Below are 23,859 nucleotides of genomic sequence, written 5' to 3'. Positions count from 1 at the left end.
AGACTTCTAGTCGTCTAGAGGGCACCATATCCACCTTGTGTGGATCTAAGTGTTCATCGTACTATGCATTCGTTTTCTTCACTTTATTTTTGGAGGGAGCAGTAACAACAATCTTTTTTTTTTTCATATTAACAAAAATTAATTTTGCCTCTACAAATGTGTGTGCATACATAATATATAGGTGATAGGGGATTCTGTAAATGTAATATTTGCTTGCATTTTACAACTGAATCCAATTCAGTTTTTCGTTGTCTACAACCTTCTCTCTCTATCTCATGTTCCTAAAGGACTAAACAGACTACTGAGTAAATGGGTATGCAGCTAGCTAACTAACATAATTTGGAATCTGTCTTTTGCACACGAGGTTGTCCTTTTTTTAACATTAGGTTGTCACACCCCAGACAGGTTTTGCAGAGAAAGTCACAGCATCAACAAAAAGGTAAGATGTTTTCCTTCAATTTGTGGTAACTTTCTTCTATCTTTAATTAATGAAAGTTTCTTTACTGACGATTTTTTCAACTTGAGACTCTCACAAACACCTTTTATACCTAGTTCCACTTCAAGCTAAACTTTCTTCTCAACAACATACGCCCTTGATGTATGCCCTCATGAAATCCTGGTTCTATAGTAGAGGTTCTGTCGGTGGAAGACACCCACAAAATCTAAGATAAAAATAATCCTTGCTGAAACTGGTGTTTGTTGGATAAATAGCTTGAGCCAAAACTACACGGCAAATCTCACTGCATATTATACATTAAACCTCTAATAAATTCAAATAAACCATCATACATGTGAGCATTGTGTAAGCTAGTGGTTCCTCAACCAAATGCCCACTCTATTTGGCCGCAGTTTTCTTCATATTTATTTTGATAATCAAGGTTGCTATAAGTACTAGCACCGTTATTGTCATTTAAGAGTCTTAGTCCTTTCATCCATTGAAAATTAGGTTATCCTCATTGCAATCAGAGTAAAAGGTCGTAAATATACATTTTCTTCCGCCAATTTTTTGCATGAGACGGCTTCTATACATGGCATCCTCGTAGAGCCGCATAAATAAAATTCATCCCTAGCACCATGAGTTCCTATGACGTTTAACCATGTTACGCCTAGATCTATATTGACACGAATTTTAAGAGATGCATTTGATTTTAACGTGTCGGATCTCAACAAACCTTTTTTTCTGAAATACCGGCATGGGAACACATGCACCAATGTCAAGTGTAGTGATCATAAAAAACACATCAGGCTTGTTTAAGTAGCAATCAACGGAGATTTGGACAAATGCATTACAGTTGTAGCTACCTCATCATGAAAATGTCGGAGCTTATGGATGCTACGAATGTTAGCAAATAGCACGAACAAGAAGATCTACGGATCCAAGCTATCATGTTAAGGCACGTAAGCAAATATCAAATAAACAAAAAGACTTGCCTTCATGGGCTTCGTTTTTATGTGTGTGTGTGTCGTGTACACGCACACAAATATATTCTTCGATGATTAAGAATTCGAGTTTTCAGACTTAGAAACAGATCAGACACGCTGAGTTGGAAATAATTAGCGCATCAAACTGAGGTTGAGAGTTAAAAACCTAAAATAATTAGGAGATGCATAGAGAAAAAAATGAGGTGCATGGATAGAGAAGCTGACCAGGTGATTCCATGAGCTCGGAATCGAACCGACTAGTAGCAGTCTTGGATAGCACCGTCGAGTTTACGATCCCTGGACACGAAGAGAGGGAAAGCGATTCATAAGGGAATTTGATCGTCGAACGCTCGTATTATAGACAAATGAATTCGCAGAGCCCGAGCGAGAGAGCGCTGGACGCTCCGGTGAATTGCGACAACGGAGAGATGCGAGTATTGGGTACGGTAGACACGACGGATGTTAAAAAGCGGGGAGAGAGAGAGAGAGAGAGAGAGAGAGAAATTTACCAAAATTAAATTCAAGGAATCAAAACAAGACTATTGGTTTACGCTGGTAAGTGAAGTAATTTGGTTATTATTTATAAATTTATTATTATTTATAAATTATTTATTATTTATTATTATTCACAACTTATATCATCTTAAATTTAATGTACAAACGTAGTCTTGGTCCTGCTAATTATCTTTCCGAGAGAGAAAATGGTGTGGCTGTGAAAAATCATCCTTGATTTTATTTAATAAAGCACATTTATCCGTTGTGAGTTTCGATTAATACTTTTTTCTTTTTTCTTTTTTTTTTTTTAAAGTATCAGACCTTCTACCCCTCTCTCTTATCAACTCTCTCTCTCTCTCATCTCTCTCATCACTCTCTCTCTCCTCAACTTTCTCTCTCATCGTCTCTCTCTCATCCCTCATCGTCTCTCTCTCATCACCCCTCTCTCTCTCCTCGACTCTCTCTCTCATCCCTTATCGTCTCTCTCATCTCATCTCTCTCTCCTCAACTCTCTCTCTCATCTTCTCTCTCTCCTCGACTCTCTCTCATCAAATCTTTCTCATCCCTCATCGTCTCTCTCTCCTCAACTATCTCTCTCATCACTTCTCTCTCTCATCCATCAGTTCTCTCTCGAATCTGTCTCACTCTCAACTCACTCAATGAAACAGTACATTTGCTACCCACATTAGGTATGCGCCGGATGTAGCGAAACAGTGGCTACTCCCAAAAATATTTCGTATATTAATACATTAATATTCATATGGATGCAAAGATATTAGTAACTATTGAATCAAATAAATATAAAATCTCATCAAAAAATAAATATAAAATCTAATGACTATTATCCATAATTTCAATCATATATTTTATGAGAAATGCATCAAATGGTTCAAAATTATTTTATAGTTCTTATTTATGTATTAAATATTTGATGTTACATTGAGACATATTGAAATGATTAATATCATTCTTCAATGACTACAAATTTATCACATTAACAAAATTTGACCTAATTTATAGCATTGTTCTTTAATGATACATCTTTCAGACTCTGTCTCTCTAAATTTACTTATCTAATATCACTAAAATAAATTGGCGATTTATCAACAAAAAATAACACAAATGTTTAAATGTAATGGAGCTTTTGGACTCTGGGATAACCCATTTTTAAATCTTTTGAATCATCCCAAATTTGTATGCGTGCAGATTTTTTCTGCGGTACTTTTGAGTTTTGGGAAAACTCAATCAAACTCAAGAATTGGAATAATTAGAGATTTTTATGATACTTAAAGATTAGAAAAGTTATATATATATATATATATATATATATATATATACACATAAGTCGGTTAAATCAAGTGACATAAAATGGATCGTGTCATCAAATTTATCATGACTTGCAGAGCATGGTGTGCCTGTGTGATGCGTGCTTAGAATTCACATCAATATGACTTCAGAAAATATGTCATTTTTTAAGATGTAATGATGAAGACTCATGAGTAGATCTCGTGAATTCACATCAATGGATAGTGTAATGTTAACGCCTAAAAATTACACAATAGGCCGGAATGAGATAAATATTCATTCTCGATCTTGCTAAGGTTATTCAGGCCCAATCAGTATTGTGTGGAGCCTCCGGTGATAGTCCGTTCAGTTGTATATTATCTGTGCGTACATCTATAACAATGAACAATAAATAAATGTAAGAAAAATAAAGAAAATGAGACATACAAATTTATATGATTCAGCATTGGGCCTATATCTACGGGAAGTCCAAGGAGGAGAGGATCCACTATAATAAGCTTGTTTTACAGTCTCTCATAGTTTATCATCCTCACTGTACAATAGATCTCGAATGTTTGTCTTCGGGTTGAGATATCATCGATGAATCTCCTGTCGTGAGGTTGAAAAATCCGCTCAAGAGACGTCTGACCAAAAGTCCCCGAAGTCGTCTGTGTTTGTACCTTTTATCTTCTGCTCTTACTTTACGTTTCTTCACCTCTTCTTTATTTCACATTACTCATTTTTCCTTCGGACACTATGCACTCCCTCAATCCTTTATCTCCTCATTTTCTCTCTCTTTCTTCCCTCTTAATGAGTCTCCCCTTAGACTGGACCTAGAAAACACTATGAGCCTGATATATCTTATCCCTTACACATCACTTAATTGAAATCAACCATTTGCTTAGAGAGAGAGAGAGAGAGAGAAACCAACCGCTAATATCAATGGGATGGAATTAAGAGAGCTTATTAGATGTATTCTCGATATAAAAAATAACTTCTCATCCATCTGACAATATATTAATTATAGAGTTCTACTACATACAATCACTTTTTGTATTCTTTGTGTACTCTACTTATATAATTGGTCAAAATAATTATTTTATATTAAAAAAAGTGACGCAACTAATCACATTAATAGAATACCCAATGAGTATACAAAAGTGAATGCATGTAAAATTTTTGTTAATTATATGACATTATCGAGAATAACAAATATATTTGCTAGTGCTATTCCATTCTAAAACGTATATATGACCTAAACGAGACTATTTTGTGTTTGTGTATAAAAAAGGCAAAAACGAAATAGAGCCATAAATTATCTCATCTTAAATGTTTTTTATAATTTTATTTTCAAACATTATTCAAATACAAACACTTTTCAATTATAGTATTTAACTTTTCATCTAATCATTACAACTTTTCTAACCTTCCAAACAAATTATAAAAATAATTAATTTTTTTAAAATTTTGAAACAAAAATAATATTAAAAAAGGGAAATCCTTAGGACCGGTCGGGCTGCTATTAGTCAAATAGCAGCCTGCCAATCACATACTAACACGTAAGCCTTCCACCACAATTATCCCGAAGCAGCATTACACCAGAAAAGGGCAAGCTCTTCTTCGCGATTGAATCCCCTTAACCCTGCACCCTCTTGAAGCTGATTTCAGCCCATCGATGTTGACTGCAAGTGAAAAACTGGGAGTCTTAGTTGAAACCATAGGTAGAAGGGGCCAAAGGCGACGACGATGGCGACGATGAGGATGAGAACGAAGACGCAAAGGAAGCAGCAACATGCACGACAACAACTTTTGTGCCTCTTCTTTGGTGTGAAATATGGCAAGAGGGCCAGTTTGCGGGGCGGCGGTCTTTCAAAACGATATTGTTAAAAATAGAACAAGCAAACCAATGATGAACAAAGAAAAAGAAAACTTTTCGGCTACAAAAACTGATGAAGTAATTGTAGGGTTCTCAAGATTGATTTGAACTCAAACCTAGAACTTGACCTTTGCATTGAAAAAAAAAAAATCAAATTAAAGTTGATAGAATCTATGACTGGGAAGCCATGAAAATGGACCAAAAAAGTTAATTTACTCTGTTTAATCCGTTTCCAGAGTTATTAAGTCAACTTTTTCGCCGGATCAAGCTTCTCAATGTGGTTCATGGTAAACACGAAAATCCTCTCACTCCCACAGCAACACCATAGCTCGTCTGTAAAATTTAACAACCCCGAGAGCGTAAACATATTATTCCCACCATCGTCACCCAAGCCACACCCTCCACCTCGCATTTCACCCAAGTCAAATTTAGAGAGCAATCTATGTCCTCGATGACAATTATGGACTTGAAGCTTATCTTCATCAATAGCTTCCTCAGCTCCGAGTTGGTATGCACCTTGGTTAGCTCCAAGTTGTATATGTTGTAACCTAGATAATTTGCCATGGCTGTGATCATGCTTGATTTTCTTGTCCCTGGCAGACCATAGAGTAGGTAACCTCTTTTCCATGCTCGCTTATGGTAAAATCCTTGACCGTTCGCGAAGTCTATGAGATCCTCCATAATCTCCTACTTCTTTGTTGGGTTCATGGCTAAGGTCTCAAATGTGCTTGGATGCTTAAACGGTACAGACTCTCACGAGGGTCCCCTTGAGTCCAAGGAACTGCCATGAAAAGGACGCCATGAGAGTAAAGACTCGTTTCTCTTCTGGTAAAGGACCCCATGAGAAGGTTTGAGCTTGCCTTTGCATGATGACGTGTTCCCAAAGAATGGTGACGCCGTTGTAGGTGTTGATGATGCTGTCATTATTGGAAAGGCCGAAGGCGATGGTGCTGGTGCTAGAGTTTAGGGCTCAGGTGAGGTTGAGGTAGCTACCGGTGAAGGAAACGGAGGAGCTGAGGTAAAGTTGGACGGCGTTGTAGAGCTCGTTGGTGTTGACTTCGTCGATCTCAATGATGTCGAAGTAGCAATAGAAGGAGAACTAACAGAAAATCCAGTTGAAGAGCTTGACAGTGGTGAATCACAGTTTGGGTGGGAAGACTACTTGCGTCGGTGTCGGACTGAGGGCGATGTAAAGGGATGCAATGAGGAAGAGAGGGGCATAGAGGGGCGGGCGGTGCAAATGAGAAGGCAAAAGGGATGGGCTACATACGACCGTGATTCTATGTGGTGGAGCGTATTTCTCTTACAATGTATTTTCTTACATGGAGTTAGTTGAATGGATGCTTGCTTTTGTGAGATTTTTAGCTCGATCGTTGGGAAGCGTTTCTGATTAAAAAATTATATTATAACAAGAGTTCTTCTACTCATCATTCTTACATCACACATCTCTTAAAGGAAAAAAAAATAAAAAGATATAAAATAAAAGCAAGTGTATAGTGCAAGAATGATGAGTATAATTTTTCTTCCAATAATATTTTAATTTTATAATATTTGTATTCAATTTTTTATCTATAATTTGTCAGAATCTAATAAAACATTTTAATCCAAATTATTTCATTAGTATTTACAAAAAATTTTACTATTATTTACATATTTATAATCACATCTCATTCTCCAAAGGAGAACTCAATCTAACTATTCCTCGGACATTTCAAAGAAAATATTGTCCATATCTATTAGAGAAGGAATCCAAGCCGTCGATATTCTGTTTTATTTTGCTGGAAAACAATTTTATCATTCCTTAGAATTGGATGTATCGAAGATTCTCTGAGTTTTCACATATACACACGGAAAAAAGGACCAGGCACTGACAAATCCAATAATCCTGTACGATTTCAAGACCTCTTTTATCTTTTATCTTGTTATTTCAACGAAGTCATTGGCACGCGAGGATGGGTTGTTTTTAGAAAAAGATAAGATTAACTGAAGAAAAAAACAAAAAGAAAGAGAGGATACTCACTTAATAACAATAGTTGGCTTGCATGAAAAGTAAAATTAAATAAGATTATGTACCATAATGTCCCCCTTCTATAATTTATTGACTGACTCAATGCTCGATAAAGGGGTAATTTTGAAGGAAACGTTACGCGAGTCATATGCACTATGCAGTAATAGACGTGTCTCGACAAAAAAAGCATATGCCATTCAGCATGCAACAAAGTTATGTAATTTAATCCACTTTCCAATGGACTTCCACGTTAATATTTAGGTCTAGTTTATTATCACAATCACTTTTATCTAATCATTATAATTTTTTTAAATTTACACACAAAATAAAATAAAAATTCAATTTTTTCAAAATTTAAAACAAAAATAATATTAAAAAAATATATTTTAACAATATTTTATTTAACTTTCAATCTTTATCTTAATTCATCTCATATCATCTGTAAAAACAAACGAAGTCTTAGATCCCATTTGAAACTTGGATTGAATTGAGATCATCTCAATTCAGTCTAATTTTAAGCTGAATCTAACATTTAAATACCCAATTCTCAAATCACTAAACTTATCTCAACTTAAAATTTTTTACATGTGAGACCTACAACTTTTTTCAACTCAATACCTTTTTGGACTCACAACTTTTTTCAATTTCTCATAAATATATTTAAACTCATTTTAACATCTAAATATATCTAAATTTATTTTAAGTGAGTTTCATAAAATTACTCTACTATCTCAACTCATTATTGTTAATAAAAAAACTCAACTCCACATTGAAACCCCGGTTAATTTACCACATATCATACGGTTCTGGCCGTGTACCGTACCCGGCCCGGCAGGCGGCGGGCATATCTGTTAAGAATACAAAAAGGGTCATATATGTTAATCCAGAATAAAAAATACAAAATCTGTCCCCACAAATAAACGAGAGGCAAAGAGGAGCCAATGGGGATGGCGCTAACGGCTTTGACAAGCCACACGATTCTCCTCGTCATATCTACTATTATATCTTTTCATTGGACGATTCTCCGTCTAAATAACCTAAACCTTCTTCAGATCACTACAGCTTTCAAGTAAGAACGACTTGCAGACTCTTTTTTCCCCCCACTCTAAAAGCGCTTCCAATTCATCAATTTTTGTCAACTTGACTGTCATTGTAGACTGAATTTGTAGAAACCCTTTTCAAGAATTGAGCTTAACGTCTTAAATTAACACGGTTCGTTTTCCTTCAGTTTAAAATCATCGTGTTTTTCTTTGAATTAGAGTCGCACAAGATTGGTTTTTTGTCTCCTTTGAAATTGACTTTTGGTTGGTGGGTTTTATTCAATTTGGAGTTTCATGTTTTGCAACGCTGAACTTTGTGTTTGTTTTTTCTGGTTTTGGGCAGAGGATGAGAATTTGGTGAATGTTTTTGGATCGATTTTTAGTTGACGTGACAATGTTGCCTGTTTGCTCAGCCACCCCAAGCTGTGCTTCCTATTCTACGGTGAGACTCGACTTACTGAATATGTGTGTATATACTATATATTACATGCTTAAACGACTGAATCTTAACCCATTTTATGAAGTTTTAACTATGTCAGTAGTTGTCTACAGCTCATTTATTCTTTTATCAATAAACAAATAGTCATTTAAATTATCCCATCCAAGTTATTGTAGTTTATTTATTTTATACTCGTAAAATCGGGTGTCTTCAATTTGATGTGACTGTTAAAAGTCATAGTGAGGGATTTTATTCCATGATGAGTATTATTGCAACCTTTGAAGTCAGTCTCCATAAAAATGTAGCTTAGGAGTGTCTACAGATTACAGATACTCTCTTTTCGTCATGCATATCATTGTATGTACGCACATGTGCTTGCTAATGTGTGTCAGCGTACATGTATTAATGTCATAGAGTTTTCAACAGCTAGAAAGCATTCTGTTATGCTGTTTCACAATTAAGTTAAGGACTTAAGATAGATGGTTGCAGTTTGATATGTATACTATTGTATGTATGATGCAGATTAGATGCAAAAATTAAGGTTTGATGGGTTTCAATTGGACGGTTTCATGGAAACCAAATTTAATCCAATAAGTCCGGATAGGATCTCACTGTAGAAAAAAAATAAGTACATTGCAAAGTTGAAGGCTGGCATGAGTTTAATAAATTGACAGTTTAGATCAAGTGAGTGACCACCTACATTTTCCTTGTATTTATGCTGACACATGGTAAGGCTTAAACCATCTTTCATTGTGCTGCGGGCTGATAGAGATAAGATATATGGGTTTTCTTTATCTTTGACCTGCAAAATGAAAGAAATGTATTTAGAGAATGCAACACAAATAGACCCTTTCCAATCAAAGAAGAAAATGATTACAATGTTATTCTCATTGACCTCCAAGCACAAAAAAGTCAATCTTGAATGGAAACATGGCATGCATTTTTGTGCAGCAGTTTTTATTGATTTTACTAAGTGGATCCTGCAGATTTCACTACATGGATTGCGACCTTCTTCCCCATTCCAGAAGGATTTTGAGGTCAGATGTATCAGGGAAGAAAGGGTTTTTTTAGGCTTGCCAAATGGAACTCAGTCCCGAGGAGAATCTTTTCAAACACAAGCTTCAAAGTCTTTGTACTCTACTTTTGTTAAGAGCACTGAACAATCAGTCTCCCCAGGTTTCACTAATAATCAATCCTGCCAAAATGAATCAGATTATTTGGAGTGCAACTTTTCAGATGTTTGGAGTTCTTCAAATGAAATGATAAATGAAACAGTCCCCTTGGGAAGGGCGGAAGTCAAATATGTAGAGGATTCTAGCACAGCTGTTGCAGAAGAAGGATTCACGAACTTGAAAGAGATATCATCTCAACCTGCAGATATTTTCTCTGGACCTATAGAACCTGAAACCATATCAACTACTGACATAATGGCATCTGCATCTGACACTTTAGATGCATATAAGGATCCATTGTTCAATAAAAAAACAAGTATTGAGGATTTTCTGGATGGTGCTAGTAAGTCCTTCAGTACATCAATAAACAAGGGAGAAAGTGCCTTGAAAAGCTCAGTAGATGCCATTAATGCATCAATTTCATCAGTCATTAAAAATGCTACTGATGCAGTAGATAATGCTGTTGGTGGAGTGTTTTCAACTGCTGATCAAAACAGAGAATTGGCCGGTAATAGTTTGACAAGCTTTTCAAGTGACTTGAAGGAAGCCATAAGTAAAGCATCTGTTGTTGCGGCTGATGTATTGAGGCGTACAATTGTCACGGTGGAGGATTCTTTAAAAGATGGGGCTTCCTTTGTTGTTTATTCTTATGGGTCCACCAAAGAACTGCTTCCTCCAGACATCAGGGATGCTCTGAATTTGTCTGAAGAGAGAGCAATAGATGTCTTGAGGCCGGTCAGGGCGATTTTTCAACAGGTATTCTCATTCTTTGTCTTATACACTTCATTTATAGTTTTTTTGGACAAGTCAATGTCATCCCTCTATTATGAGATTCTCTGTTTTGCTGAAAATCAGTTTCAATGGTTTGGATTATCTGGTTGATTGCTAGCTCTTTTGCTGGCCATCAGCCTTGCTTTTCCATCAACAACCTGATAATGCTGTTTGAAAATCATAACAGATATCAATTGCATCCGTATTTTGGATACAGAAAGTATTCATATAGTACTTGCTGAAGGAAAATTATTAGAAACTCTTGGAACACGGATGACGTGGTACTCTCATTTTATCCGAACATGCCATGTAATTAGAATTAAAATTAGTTATGTAAGTATATATATTTATATATATATATATATATATTAATTGACATGGCATTCTATGATACGATGAGAATACCACATGTTTGTACTTTGGTAGTACTTAATAATTACTCCTTGCTGAACGAATCTGCTGTGAATAGGTGTATATTGCTTTAGAGGGGTTGGAGAAAAATCTTGGCTTGGATCCAAATGATCCAATTGTTCCATTTGTGCTTTTCCTTGGAACCTCAACCACTTTATGGTATGAATATTCTTTTGTGCTCAAAGATATTTCTTTATATATTTTCATTAGGAGAATAATTAATCTATTTCATGGGAAATTTCATATTTTTTATCAGATTTGTGCAGGGTGTTTTTTTGGGTGTGGACATATAGTGGTTACTCTGGAGATTTATCTGCTAAATTAACTTTGGAGTTCTTGACTGGGAAGGAGAATAATGTACTCATTGATGTCCGGCCCGAGGCAAGCGACTGTAAATTTTCCTGGCATTTTTTTGGAGCAAAAAATAATAATAAATCTGTTTTTCCTTCAAGAGGTGAAGTCAGCCAAATAACCAAATGCTTTGCTTGCAATATTTTTACAAGTCTTTTGTTCTTTTTCAAAACATGCTGTTCAAATTCTCTTTTATACCCCACTAAATATGCTGTTATGACCTCATGGTTCCCTTTTAGCTTTTCAATAAAGAAAACTTTTCCTCCACCCTATGGTCATCCTTTGTGCTTGGGTGTCTCTCTTTCTAATAAAGTATTTACTTATCCCCAAAAAATATTTTCTTTGAAATTTTCTGAAACTGGATTTCCCACTGATTTTAGTGTCTGGAATTTTCTTGGTTGAAGGTTTTGAGAGAAAGTAATGGTGTTCCTGATCTCCGTCGGGCAGCTCGGTCTCGCTATGCAAATGTAACTCTACCTGAGGTTGGTTCAGAATGCTATTTGAAGAACTCTATTATGGAAATGTAAAGTAGTATTATTAATTGGTAATAAGGAAATGACATATTCCAGTACCTTTGCTTTGCTGCTTCTGATGACATGGGCTAAATAAAATAAATAAATAAGTATTGATTTCAGTAGCTCTTCAGTGCATTCTCTGCTGAAGCTTATTTTTGGTTGATTTCAGGTTGATGGTTCTGTAAGGAAGTTCTTGAAGAGTGGAAGAGACCTTGATGACTCCTTGATTGCTGCTGTCATTCGGAATTTGAAGATTGTTCAGGTATGTAGCTTGATGTTTTTCTTTGGCTTGGCACCATGGATGTAAATACTTATAAAGGGAGGCCTATTGAAGAGTGTATTACAAGTTTTGTCTTGGACCCATAAAAGTTTTTGCTATAACACTAGGTTTGGTCACTCCCTGATAGTCTTACAAATTCTTTGAGCATCTTTGCATAACCAAAACTTTGAGAAAAGTTTTCTAGATGTGTCTCGTGTTTGTGTTTGTCAGTAGGCCCATTGTAAATCTGTATGAGAAGAATTTTTTAAACGTTTCTTTTCTTGTGTGGTGAAAGTGGTGGGGTCCAAGTTTCCAACAATGATTAAATGAAAAATTATTATGGGCTTTAAAACATGGTAGCATTAAAAGTTGAAGGAAGCTGATAAAATTTTTTTGAAAAAGAAATTGAAATTTGTATATATATATATATATATATATTTTTTTTTTTTTGCATTTGTGAAAGTGGTGGGGTCCACTAATGAATAGATTTTTTTTTTTTGGGGGGGGGGTTGGTGAAAAACTGTAATGACGTTGAAATATTTTTTTATTAAAAGTTGAAGAATACTAAAAATTCTGTTCTTACGCAAGCATGATCTCAACTTCCTGAAAACTTCAAAATACCATGTGATGCTCTTTGCTCAAAAAATTCTTAATAAATTTTACCCTTTTTTACATTTAAATGAGCTAAGAATTTTTTTTTTTTTTTTGGATTGGTAAACAAATTTTATTGATCAAAGAATTAGGCAAAGCCCGTTACAATACAAGAACACCTATGAAAGAAAGATGCAAATGACCAAAGTGATAACTGCAGAATGCTTTAAATGGATAGTATTGGGAAAATTAATTTATTATGGCGATGAGCGATTCCTTTATCATGCACCTCTTATGATTTGTTATATTAGGATCTAGATTGAGGAATGATACCTCTGAATATTGTTTTCTACTACCTGTAGGACAGGTCCAAGGTCATAATCATGGATGCTGATGGTACTCGCTCCAAAGGCATTGCAAGATCCTTGAAAAAACTTGGGGTTAAGGCAAGTGTTTCTAAACTTCAAAAGATTCAACTATGAAAAAATAGTTAAGATAAGCATAAGTTTGAAAGGAAAAATGATAGAATTATCTCATCAATAGAATCATGGTCAATAGCTTTTCATATGTTCTGAATTTTTATCTTCAACTCAAAAGTGAATCATATATTATATTACTAAATACCCTGAGGGAGGTGACTTTAATATCTTCTGTAATCACTCTCACTTTTGCTGATTTCACTTTATAGGATTCACATTTGGTTCATTTTCTTCTCAAGTGATGTTATGCGACAGTTTGAACCTAATCAGTGATAAATGACTTATCATGTGATAATTTATATCCGTACCAATGTCTTGCTTTTGAGTAAATGTTCCGCTTACACTCCCGTCTTTTTTTGCTATTTTTTGTTTCTAGAATAACAAACAATTTCTTGTACACTCTACAGGCATAGGAGCAGGGTCCACTATCTATGTTACAATTTTTTGCTTATCATGATTTTTTTTTTTTGGAAAATTTAAAGATAGGAATAATATGGTCATTCTGAAAATCATTCAAAGGACCAATAAAAAAAAAGAAAATCATTCAAAAATAGAATTCTGGTTGTAGCATTTTTTTTTTTTATAAGTAATTCTGGTTGTAGCATTGATGGAGGTAACATCCATTTTTAGCATGTTTTCGGAATTGGACTTTGGGTAATACCATCTACAGGCTAACCCATGCAAATGCACTTAAGGTGTTCTAAGCCTTGACAATGTTGATGTGTTTAATGTTTTTTTTTTAATAAGTAAAAAGATATTTTATTGATATAAAGATAGGCATAGCCTAAGTACATAGGATGTATACATGTGATTAAACCTATTTAGGAACTAGAAATGGTTACAAGCAAATCATGGAAACTGAGACCATTTAAATCTAAAGCAATGGCTCACATACATAAAAGTCTTCCAGAAAAAACTCTTAAACTCTTCCACGGAGCGCTCACGATCCTCGAAATTTCTATCATTTCTTTCTCTCCAGATACACCAAAAAATACAAATGGGAGCCATCTTTCACATAGCTGCAATCTGTGGTGTCCCCATGATCCCTCTCTAGCTAGCTAGCAGTTCAACCACCCTTCCCGGCATAACCCATGCTAATCCCATTTTGCTGAAAAAATAATTCCATATGGTACTTTGATGTGTTTAATGTTAGGCAGCTAAGGGTTCATAATGAATTCATTCCACTCTAGCTCAGATTAGAGAACTCAACTGCCTGGGTGGACAATCGCAGCTGATTTTGCAAATGGGATCGTTATATATCTGGTTAATGAATTAATATTCAAGAATCTCAAAAAAGCAAGACAATGTTTCAAATCATTTGTCCTAAAGTGCTCAAACGGTTCTGTAAAACTGGCAGGAACTATCATAACTGAAATTCTTAGTAACTGAATCATTAAGAAAATTATGGAGTAGTTAATTTACTCAGTGGTCTTGGTCTTTATTTTGCAAAATACATTATATATACTAATGATTTGACTGCTTTTTTACACGACAGCAACCATACTTGGTCCAAGGTGGCTTTGAGTCTTGGGTAAAGCAGGGGCTCCGTATTAAGGCACTCAAACCTGAGACAACACTTACTGTTCTCAACGAAGTATGTTTTTCACTCCTGCTGCCCACACTCTTTAACTTCTAGTTAATGCCTCAAGAGATGTAATATCTTGTTTAATAATTTTGTTTTGCTAAAGTTCAATTCCTAGATATCATTTCCTATGTATTCTGTAAGTGCTACTTCCATTTGATTTGAGTTTTCATATTTTGACTAGTTCATGATCAACCAAGAGTCATATTTAATTGATGTATCTGATACTGAGAAATTTGATAAATCTACTCGTACCTTTGATCAACTTGTCTACAAATTCTGTAGCAAGGATAGAACAAGAAAAATAAATATTAATGACATAATTTGGATAATTTGATTTTAAAGCTCCAAACACTTTGTGAGACACCCCTAAACTACCTCTTCAAATATAGAAGGCATAAATTATCTGTAACTGATACTGAATATTGGGCAAGTATATATGAGGCTGTCAACTAATATGTAAATAAGTTGTGAGGATTAATGAACTCTTAAGACGTCTGAGGTATATCTACAAGTCAGACTACAGTGTTTTTTTTTTCTTGCTTCCAACTTTGAAGCAATTTGAAAATACACTATGTGGTTGGTTCATCCCTCCAAAGTACTGAGTGGTATATGTAGTATCTTAAGAAGTGAGTAATGATTTATTTTGATTATGAGTCATGAAACAGTTTATGCGTTAGTTTGGATCTAGATAAAAAATTATCCGACATCGAAGCTGTTGCAATTAGAGAGATCCGCTAACTGATTTATAGATGGAGGGAATACAACAAAAGAAGCATTGAAGAAGTCATCCTGGTCAGTGTTGAAGCTTCATGGTCTACCAAATATCAAAATGATACAGTAGTACATGTGCCAAAGATGAAACGGAATATTCTATATGATTCCTATCATTTCCAGGAAGCTGAGTTTGAATTTCATCTAGTTTTTGAGAAGTGGTCTTTTGCATGTAGTCAAATTTTAGGAGGGGCAGGTTGTTGCCACTAGACTAGTCTCCAAGCTGACCCTTCAATATGCTGGTTTTGTAGAAGTTCCATACTTCATGTTCTTTTAAAGTGAGCCGAACGTATAGTATTTTCAGTACTTTTAAAAATCTCTTAAAACTTTATATGATTGTAAAATTGGGTCATTTCAGGATGCTGAGGCAATTTTGGAGGAAATCAGTCCTTCTCCAGTTAAAGTTCTTGGGTTTAGTTTGGTAAGTTTCTGGTCATGTTTATAGCAGCTTAGTGATTGGTGAATTGCAATTGAGTTACGTTATTCACAAGCCTGATGTATAAACATGCCATTTACTGTGAGACGGTGAGGCACATTATATTTAGAAAAAATGGTGGGCTTCCATATCAGCGGTGTGTTTTTTGTATCAATAAATAGGCTTGTAAATTGCAATTTTTATTTTTTGATAAGTAAAAATATATTAATATCAATAGGTGTAACCAAGTACACTGAGTGTATACAAGAGAGAACACCTAGCCCGTAATAGAGAGCCCCTAAATGAACATTGCCCAAAGAGGGAGAAATTAGAAACCTATCCAATGTATATACCAAGCCCTATTGGGACAAAACACGCCTTCCCAAAGCAAAGCAAGTCACTGTAACTACCCCAAACCCTTTGTCTCCCACACATTTAATACTCCACCCGAATTATCCTACGAGGACCGAGGAAGGCTTTTAAGCCTTCCCCCTAGTCCTCCCTCGACTTATACTACCTCCCTTTGTGACATAGTTCATTGCCCAAGTAAGACACTTTAACTCCCTGCTCTTCTTAAATCTTGATTTTGTTTCAAGCGAGTGACCCGCCTCAATTGCAGTGAGTAGTGCTGTGAATTGGTCGTCAAATCCTCCACAAGTAATCCTCACACGCTGCTATATCTCATTAACCTTTTGCAAAACCCAATCCAATGATAATCCAGCTATATTGTTTAATGGAGGAAGAGATAACAAGGGGACAACATCTTTCCCAAACACAATTCCCAGCTGAACAGCAGGTCCTAAACATTCATCCTCGCAAGGCACCAATGACAAACCAGTATTCAAATCTCGTACCTCCTCAACAACTCCATTGGTTCTCTCCAATGGTAAGGTCATGGTCACCATTGGAGATTCTAGGTTGGCAGCAAGTTCCTTCACTTCTGGTGACCCTTTATGTGCAACTTCGATGGACCTTACATCTCTTTCAGACCTTGGCGTTACACCATTTTCCTTCAACTTCGACGTGGGAGCCATAGTTTTTTTGGGGAGAACACTGACCAAGGGTGTAACACCGACTATCGGTCTTTCCTATGTCACTTCTAGCGAAGGGCATTCCATTATGGATGTCTCTACGTCGATACCCGACGTAGAACCCACTTCAAATAACCTGGTTTTCCTTTTGACTTGCCACACTCTCCTGGATCTGGTTATAGGGGCAGGGCCTAGTATGATCTTTTTGTTTTCCTTTATCTGAGTTTAAAGGATTCAAGCCTATCTTAGGCTTGTTTCTTACGACCCTATTGCCTGCAGCTGAGAGCAAGTCTATTTTCATAGACAAGAAAGTGATCGTTGCCTTCAACTCGACAAGTTGGGTTTCCATCTCCTTTAATGAATTATGCATCACGACAAGCTGGCCACTTTCACAGTTCTTCTCACTCTGAGTCACCGAAGCATGACCCGTCTTCAGAGCTGCCGCATATGATCGCCTCGCCACCATGGTTGTGCTTGGATCTTTTTGTTTCAACTCCAAGTTGATGTTCTCATAATCAGATGTCCTCTTCTGGCTTTCCTTCCTTGACCCATCAGCATGAAAGGAAAAAAACATATCCGCGGCTCTGCATAATTCAACAGCAAACTTCTCCCAACCCAAACCTTCATACCCTTCAAGAATAACTACAACACTCTGCCGGTCTCCTCCACCATATTCGGTGACAGTTAGATACCTACCATGCACGTTGGAGCATCGTTGAGCCACAAATGTTTTGTTTCCTTCGCGTAAATGTTTTGTGAATTTCAAATTTCTTCCCGCCTGTAATACTGCTTCCACCGTAGCCACTAGCCATCCTATCCCACTACGACCCATAGCTACAAACCTCCAAACCTTTTTGCTCCTTTCCACAATTTTTAATGAGGACCTCCATACTTCTGGTAAAAACTCAAAAGCCTTTGATTCCACCCAAAAACGCACCAACTGACCCATATTAAGTTCAAATCTCCAATTTCAGATGCAAGGGCTTCCCAAGCTGAAGGGTTTACCAAGCTTCATTCCTGTCGAAAGTTTATGCAAAGATTCGAGCACAAGCTTTGGTGCAGATCTGAGGCAGATCTAAAGAGAGATATGCAACCGGGACACAACTGAAAAACTAACGAAGCCCAGCTGCGGATAGGGCTCATGGTACAGACAGATCTTGAAGCCGGAGTACTCCTAGTAGACTCACAGGAAGTCAGCGACTCTTTCTGTGTCGATGGCACGACCAACAGAGTCGTTGGTAGTAAGCACCACTACACACGGGCTCACTCTGAGAGACAACAGAGAGAGAACCTTGCAAAAGTCCATGTCATCAGAGGGAGGACCGATGCCGGACGACTGTCAGCGAGAGGGATGGATTGAATGTGATCAAATACGAAAACATGCAATTATGTGCCATTTTTGCTGTCTTATTCTACCAATAAAAGCTACCAAATCTAGAGGGATGGATTGAATGTGATAATTACCATATATTTTCATGTGGCGTGACCTGACATGCACAAAGATGAGTTGGAACCCATATTTAACAAGGTCTACCCACTGGTTTGGGGCACGAGACAAAACACAAAATTCTCATCTCATATTTACATCTTTTTCAAATCTCCATACAAAATATAATAAACAATTCAATTTTTTCAAATCCCAATTCAATTTTCTCAAATCTCAAAACAATTATAATATTAAAACATAATATTTTAAACTTTCAAATAAAACACAAAATTCTCATCTCACCCCCCAAACCTTGATGATAAAAGTTAATGATAAAAGTTAATTTAGTGTATTGACTTAATTTAGTGGATTGACATCGTTAAAGACTTTCATGTTGATTTCATTTTGAAAATGATTTTATGAATCCCATGCAATTTCGAGATCATTATTCATAATCAATGCAACTACTTTGTGGACAGGGTTTCCTTGCGGCCCTTTATGCCCTACTAGGTATGTAATTTTTTCATTGTGACCTACAATTTAGTTGACAAGTGATGTGTAATATGCTATCATAATATATCCTAAGTCTTGATTTGTTTGTAAGTAGTAATATTTGGCATGTTTCTTTTGACATTTCTTAAGTTGGCGATGTATTTTTTTTTTTTGTGTCCATCATCTTAAAATTTTTTTTTGTCTTTTTAATATTTTTGCTTTTTGATATTAAGCTGTGGTTCTATTATATAATTTTGAGGCATGCCTTTAAGACTTTCGAAAGGTCGAAACAATGGGTGTCCTTAATACAAAAAATATAGAGGTTCTCATTCATTTGTCTGTTTTGGCCTACATCATTAAGTAGAATGAGATAGGCTGAACTAATCAAGTTATTATTGATGGTTCTTGTTTTCTTTTTTTCCCCTCTAAATTATCTTTCAAATTGCAGCGTACTCCTAACAATGTCACACTTTTGTGAAACTCGTTAAACTTGGTTGTGATTGGAAATTGTTACATTTGTTGCTTTATTGCTTGTTTCTTTGGATGCTTGTTTGTATCTTTCTTCTTTTACTTCACCTTGTTGTAAGAGGAATGGCTTCTATAAAGATAATAATCTAGCTTCAGATAGCATTTATATCTTGAGTGTTTGTTACCTAGAACAAGAAAAAGAAAAAGAAAAAGAAAATTAAAAAAACGCTTAATTGATTGTTGATTAGAGGTGCATAGGTGCAAGCTGCAGCCTCTAGTCTTGCTTTAATATGATCTTTTGGTTTTACCTTTCTTTTGCAACTAACCATAATTAGTTTTTGTCTCAGAGTGGGAGAAGACATTACAAATTATTGGCATTGTTGGCCTCGGACAGGTGCTCATGCTTTTCCCCTGATATGCTCACAGTAATTTCTATTCCAAATAAAGATGGAAAAATTGCCGAAAAATTGAAAGTTTTGATCAAATGTTTTTATTTGTATATTTTCGTATTTGCATGTTTCTACTTTCTATGTGTGACTGTGAGAACACGCCCATATCAATGATCTAAATTTGTGCCTTTTACAATTGAAAGGACATGATTTTTTTATTGTTTACATCGTAACATCAAATGTTAGTTTTTTTTTTTAAAAATCAGTTAGCTGGGCTGTGAGGAATCTTCTAGTTATATTGCCCATGTTTGCTTATACTAGAAGGTTGCTACCCACATTAGCATTTCATAAAGATAGAATTGTAGACTGATCTTTTATCCTCAACATGGATATGGAGCGCATGGGGTCCCCATATGAAGCTCTATTTTGGAATACCATCCTCATTTTTTCCTGCTTGATGGAACAAGGGAAGATGGCACCTTGACCTGTAAATGCATTTTTATTTTCCGCTGTCGATAGCGAGTAGGACCAAATCTAAAAGTTAATTTCATTATAGGAACCAACACATAAGAATTTGGAATGACCTGAAATCTTGGTAATCCAAGCCAGTTTTACTTGAAAAAAGATAGTCCGAGCCAATGTTCTGACGGATCTGGCTTCAACTTGCCTGTTCTAAACTTCCATTGTTAGTGGTTTAGAACCCTTGTCCTTGGTCAGGATCTGCATTTATTTGTCTAGTTTTTTCCTGTATATGCATGTATATATATTTATTCTTTTATATGTTTCGTAAACTTTGTGCATTGCCGATCTGCCATTCGTCATTGCCGGGTTTATGCTAACTCAACCAGACGATCTTCCGGCGGGTTGCTTCCTATGAGAGCTCTGAAGATTTTAAGCAGGATGTGAGGTAATCTTACTTCATTATATAATCATGTCATCATTATAGTAGAGAGCTCTTTAAGTAATTGCTTTTAACCCGATACCCCTGTTTATACAAATATATAGATGTAGTCATAACTATTTGGAGAATCTACCGAAGCATTTGTTGTCTAGTGATGAAAATCTTAAGTACAGATACCTTAGTCCTTCTTGGTCTATTTTCGTTCTGGAGAGGTGCTACTTCTTAATCCCACGTATAGGAAACTATTTTATTTCATATTCAGATAATTGTGTCATTAATCAGACATTCACCTTGGGATATGTTGATCTTTAATGTGTATTATTTAGTGCTACCTGTTGTGTTGACTTGATGTCATTTACATATAGACACGAGTCAGGGTTTGATGCATGCCAGAAGTTTCTGGCACACAAACTGAGAGAAGGATTCACCACATGTCTAGTTATCCATGAACTGAATTCCGAGCTAATGTGAGAATTGTGATTTATTTCTCCACTTTCTATTTTCAGGATTCGTAACATTTGAGGTTAAAGTCAAAGTTTCATAAATGTAATGAACTCCATAACATTGCAAAATCTCTCTTTGTTGTCATTTAATGCTTGAGAATTTTTAAATACGGTGAATTGCTGATAGAAAGAAACATTGATACGATATTCCTGCAAGTACAGTATTTTATATGTTATTAAAGATTGTTCGATTCTGCATGGGTGACCATTAGAATCAGACAAATCTTGGTTTTAAAACTTTCAACGAGTAGAAGACAGAAAATAAAGGTAAAAAAGATTTAAAGTTTTTATTCATTTTGCCTAGCGACTGTTAAAGTTTGTTTATGCAAAATGAGTTTATTTAGTAAATAAAAAAGGCATGTCAGAAGTTAATTAGAGAACTGAAGCTCTGAAAATGCCGACTTCCCTACTATTTGTTTCCTTTCTTTTGAGAAGAATCATCTAGCAGAACACTTATCTAACGTTAACATCTTCTTACGTTCCTTGAAGCCTGCTGCTTGCTCCCATTAGAGTTGGAACTGAAGCATTTTCATGGGCTGCGGGAAAATGGGAAACCAATCGCATTGGACTGCCAACATCCCCTTCATCCTCAGATGTTCAAAATCGGGTCTTGCAGGCTGCTGCAAAGCATGAATCTCAACCACCTGATTCCGAAGGTATCCAAGACCCATCTCCTGAGCCAACAATTCAAGTAAACAAGAATGTAGATCTCTCAGAAGCATAAGGTTGGGATTCTTGTTGTTGTACAGTACTTAAATTCGAGCATCACATCCTTACATTAGAATGGAGCTGAGTTTTATCACGCAAGTTTACTTGGACGAGTGAATGATAAAAAAGATTATTGTAGATTGATGTTGTTGAGAAACTAAAGTGTGACTTTTTCTACATTTCATCAAGTCGGTGAAGCAAAATTTCAATGTTCCATTAAATCAATGGTCTTTGTTGTTGACGACATGTATGCTACTGAAAACATGTAGAGATTTGTCAAGCAGGCAAGTAATACTACCAAAAACCCAAGCTAGAAGAGTTAGCCGAGCTTTGTACGGTACGTTTGAGTGGGTTTGTGGGTTGCATTGACAGTGTTTTGAGTTGTTTGAATTTTCGAAATATGTTGAGTTGTTGATTTTTGAATAAGAATGTGAAAAATGTGTGGATACTGTCAATGATAAAATTTATTAATAATTATGGTGAAATGATGATTTTATTTATACATTATTTAAATAAATATAATTATTATGATAAACTAGTGCCAGCATCTTTTAAAAATAGTTTTGCACAATTTTTTAAAAACATTTTATTTAAATTGAAATTAAGCTAAAAATCAATTTTTAGCTATATTTCTTTTTTTAAACACGCAGATACGTTTTGGCATTTTTTGGGCACTCCAAAACTAAAAAAATAAAAACCAATTAGCTTAAGTACATCCCTCCATTTGCATGCGTAGCACATAACAGAATTCTAATATTCTATGATATAACAGTAAATATTAAAAAAAGCTTATCAATTATGTCCACATGACTTGTCTCAAAAATCCATCTGGTACTAATCTTATATATTAAAACAGACAGTTATCAAATTATCCAAATACTTCTCTGAATTGTCCTTAGCACAGATAATAAAACATTAGCAAATTATGCAAATCATTTTGAGTAAGAAATGAAATGAACCCAATCAATAAAACATTATTCATAGATGCAGCAAATGCAGATGTCAATAAAATATTAAACAACCATCTCAAATTTGATTGTCTGAAATAGTATGCAACAACAAACAAACAACAGTCCTAGCAAAAATAAAACAACCATAACTAATAAAAAAAGACAACTCCGAAGCCAATCCTCATACGTGACAAAACGGCAACCACAAGATCCAATCACGTCTGTGCTCCGGGGCGATGCATAAGAACATGTCCAGCATATTTTCTTGAAGAAAATACATTGATGCTTTGTTATATTGTTCTGTAGGCAGCCGCGGGGTCAACTCCTCCAACAACTTCATACATTGAGCCATCTTGCTAAATGACTCGTCCGATCCACTTGAGCCTTTGCCTTTGCTACGCTTTCTACTAGATTTGCCAAACATCTTTTGCTCCAACCCAGTCCTAGCAACAATGCTGGCGACCATCACTTCAAGAGTTTTACTCAATTCTGGGGAAATGCTACCCCGAACAGGCTCCCTTGCTCTATGATGAGTGATCCTTGAAGAACTCTCCCGTCTCACACCTAGCGCACTCATGTCTGGGCTGTCTATATCAATGGACACATCTGTAACAGTTCCCAGTACAGGACCCCGTGCCCTTGCCTCCTCCTCAAGGTGGTCCTCATCCGACGAGGGGGGTTCTTGCGTGGACGCATAATGGAGGACCCCTGTGGCAATAGACTATCTGAAAATGGTGCGTAGGAGATCGTAGTCTGGACAACCATGAGTCTTGAATTTCCTCCACTGGCCACGCACCTAACCGTAGGACACGGTTATGTTAGTACAATAATTATGCACAACAATACAGAAAGCAAAGAAATGTTCTACTAAGTAATAAATGATTAAATGATGTTAAATCAGTTAAGTTCAATCAATTGATTACCGATATTGCCCTAGCCCAATGTTTCTCTGTGGCAACTACAGTCTTCGTCTGCTGATTCCAACCCATTCCAATCTGGCTCAGCAAATCAGTGAACAGTCGTAGCCTTTGTCTCAGCCGACTGATTTTCTCCCGAATTTGGTTAGGATCAACTGACTTCCTCCCAACTTGTGCCATCTTTTTTGCA

The 23,859-nt window shown here is 35.9% G+C and overlaps 2 protein-coding genes and 1 pseudogene across 8 annotated transcripts in view; 1 reads left to right on the top strand and 2 right to left on the bottom strand.

Annotated features, from left to right (window-relative positions):
* LOC121266519 (probable phosphoinositide phosphatase SAC9) overlaps positions 1 to 1,931 on the bottom strand; it is a 40,948-nt gene extending 39,017 nt beyond the window's left edge. Inside the window, exon 1 of one of the 2 annotated variants that reach the window (XM_041170509.1) lies at positions 1,648 to 1,931. In XM_041170509.1, the coding sequence (XP_041026443.1) occupies positions 1,648 to 1,660 (13 nt within the window). In that variant the 5' untranslated portion in view covers positions 1,661 to 1,931. The remainder of the gene's footprint in view (positions 1 to 1,647) is intronic. The other variant, XM_041170401.1, reaches the window with a different exon arrangement.
* A 3,833-nt stretch (positions 1,932 to 5,764) lies between these two features.
* On the bottom strand, positions 5,765 to 8,236 carry LOC121247048 (annotated as a pseudogene).
* LOC121252433 (calcium sensing receptor, chloroplastic) lies at positions 7,998 to 22,027 on the top strand. 6 transcript variants are annotated; one of them, XM_041152063.1, is made up of 15 exons: positions 7,999 to 8,154; positions 8,469 to 8,567; positions 9,551 to 10,492; positions 10,977 to 11,077; positions 11,185 to 11,299; positions 11,674 to 11,751; positions 11,954 to 12,046; positions 12,997 to 13,080; positions 14,609 to 14,707; positions 15,828 to 15,890; positions 18,821 to 18,851; positions 19,649 to 19,695; positions 20,539 to 20,597; positions 20,957 to 21,058; positions 21,584 to 22,027. In XM_041152063.1, exons 2-15 carry the CDS (start codon positions 8,487 to 8,489, stop codon positions 21,816 to 21,818), a joined length of 2,130 nt encoding a protein of 709 aa, XP_041007997.1. In that variant the 5' UTR covers positions 7,999 to 8,154; positions 8,469 to 8,486; the 3' UTR covers positions 21,819 to 22,027. The 6 variants fall into 6 exon arrangements, with proteins under 6 accessions (XP_041008018.1, XP_041008041.1, XP_041007997.1 ...); XM_041152074.1 differs by lacking the exon at positions 7,999 to 8,154 and adding an exon at positions 8,155 to 8,297; XM_041152084.1 differs by lacking the exon at positions 15,828 to 15,890 and having other exon boundaries at positions 7,998 to 8,154.
* The last annotated feature ends 1,832 nt before the right edge of the window (positions 22,028 to 23,859 follow it).

This window comes from Juglans microcarpa x Juglans regia, chromosome 1D, assembly GCF_004785595.1.
Source record: "Juglans microcarpa x Juglans regia isolate MS1-56 chromosome 1D, Jm3101_v1.0, whole genome shotgun sequence".
NCBI lineage: Eukaryota > Viridiplantae > Streptophyta > Magnoliopsida > Fagales > Juglandaceae > Juglans > Juglans microcarpa x Juglans regia.
Note: the sequence above shows the minus strand (reverse complement) of the source record. Positions and strands in the feature narration are given on the sequence as shown.

Excerpts from the sequence above, each read along its gene's own strand:
- LOC121252433 (XM_041152063.1), top strand. The coding sequence starts at position 8,487 with ATGTTTTTGGATCGATTTTTAGTTGACGTGACAATGTTGCCTGTTTGC. Across the intron at positions 8,568-9,550 it reads GCTGTGCTTCCTATTCTACG|ATTTCACTACATGGATTGCG; the intron begins GTGAGACTCGAC and ends TGGATCCTGCAG. Across the intron at positions 20,598-20,956 it reads GATTTTAAGCAGGATGTGAG|ACACGAGTCAGGGTTTGATG; the intron begins GTAATCTTACTT and ends ATTTACATATAG.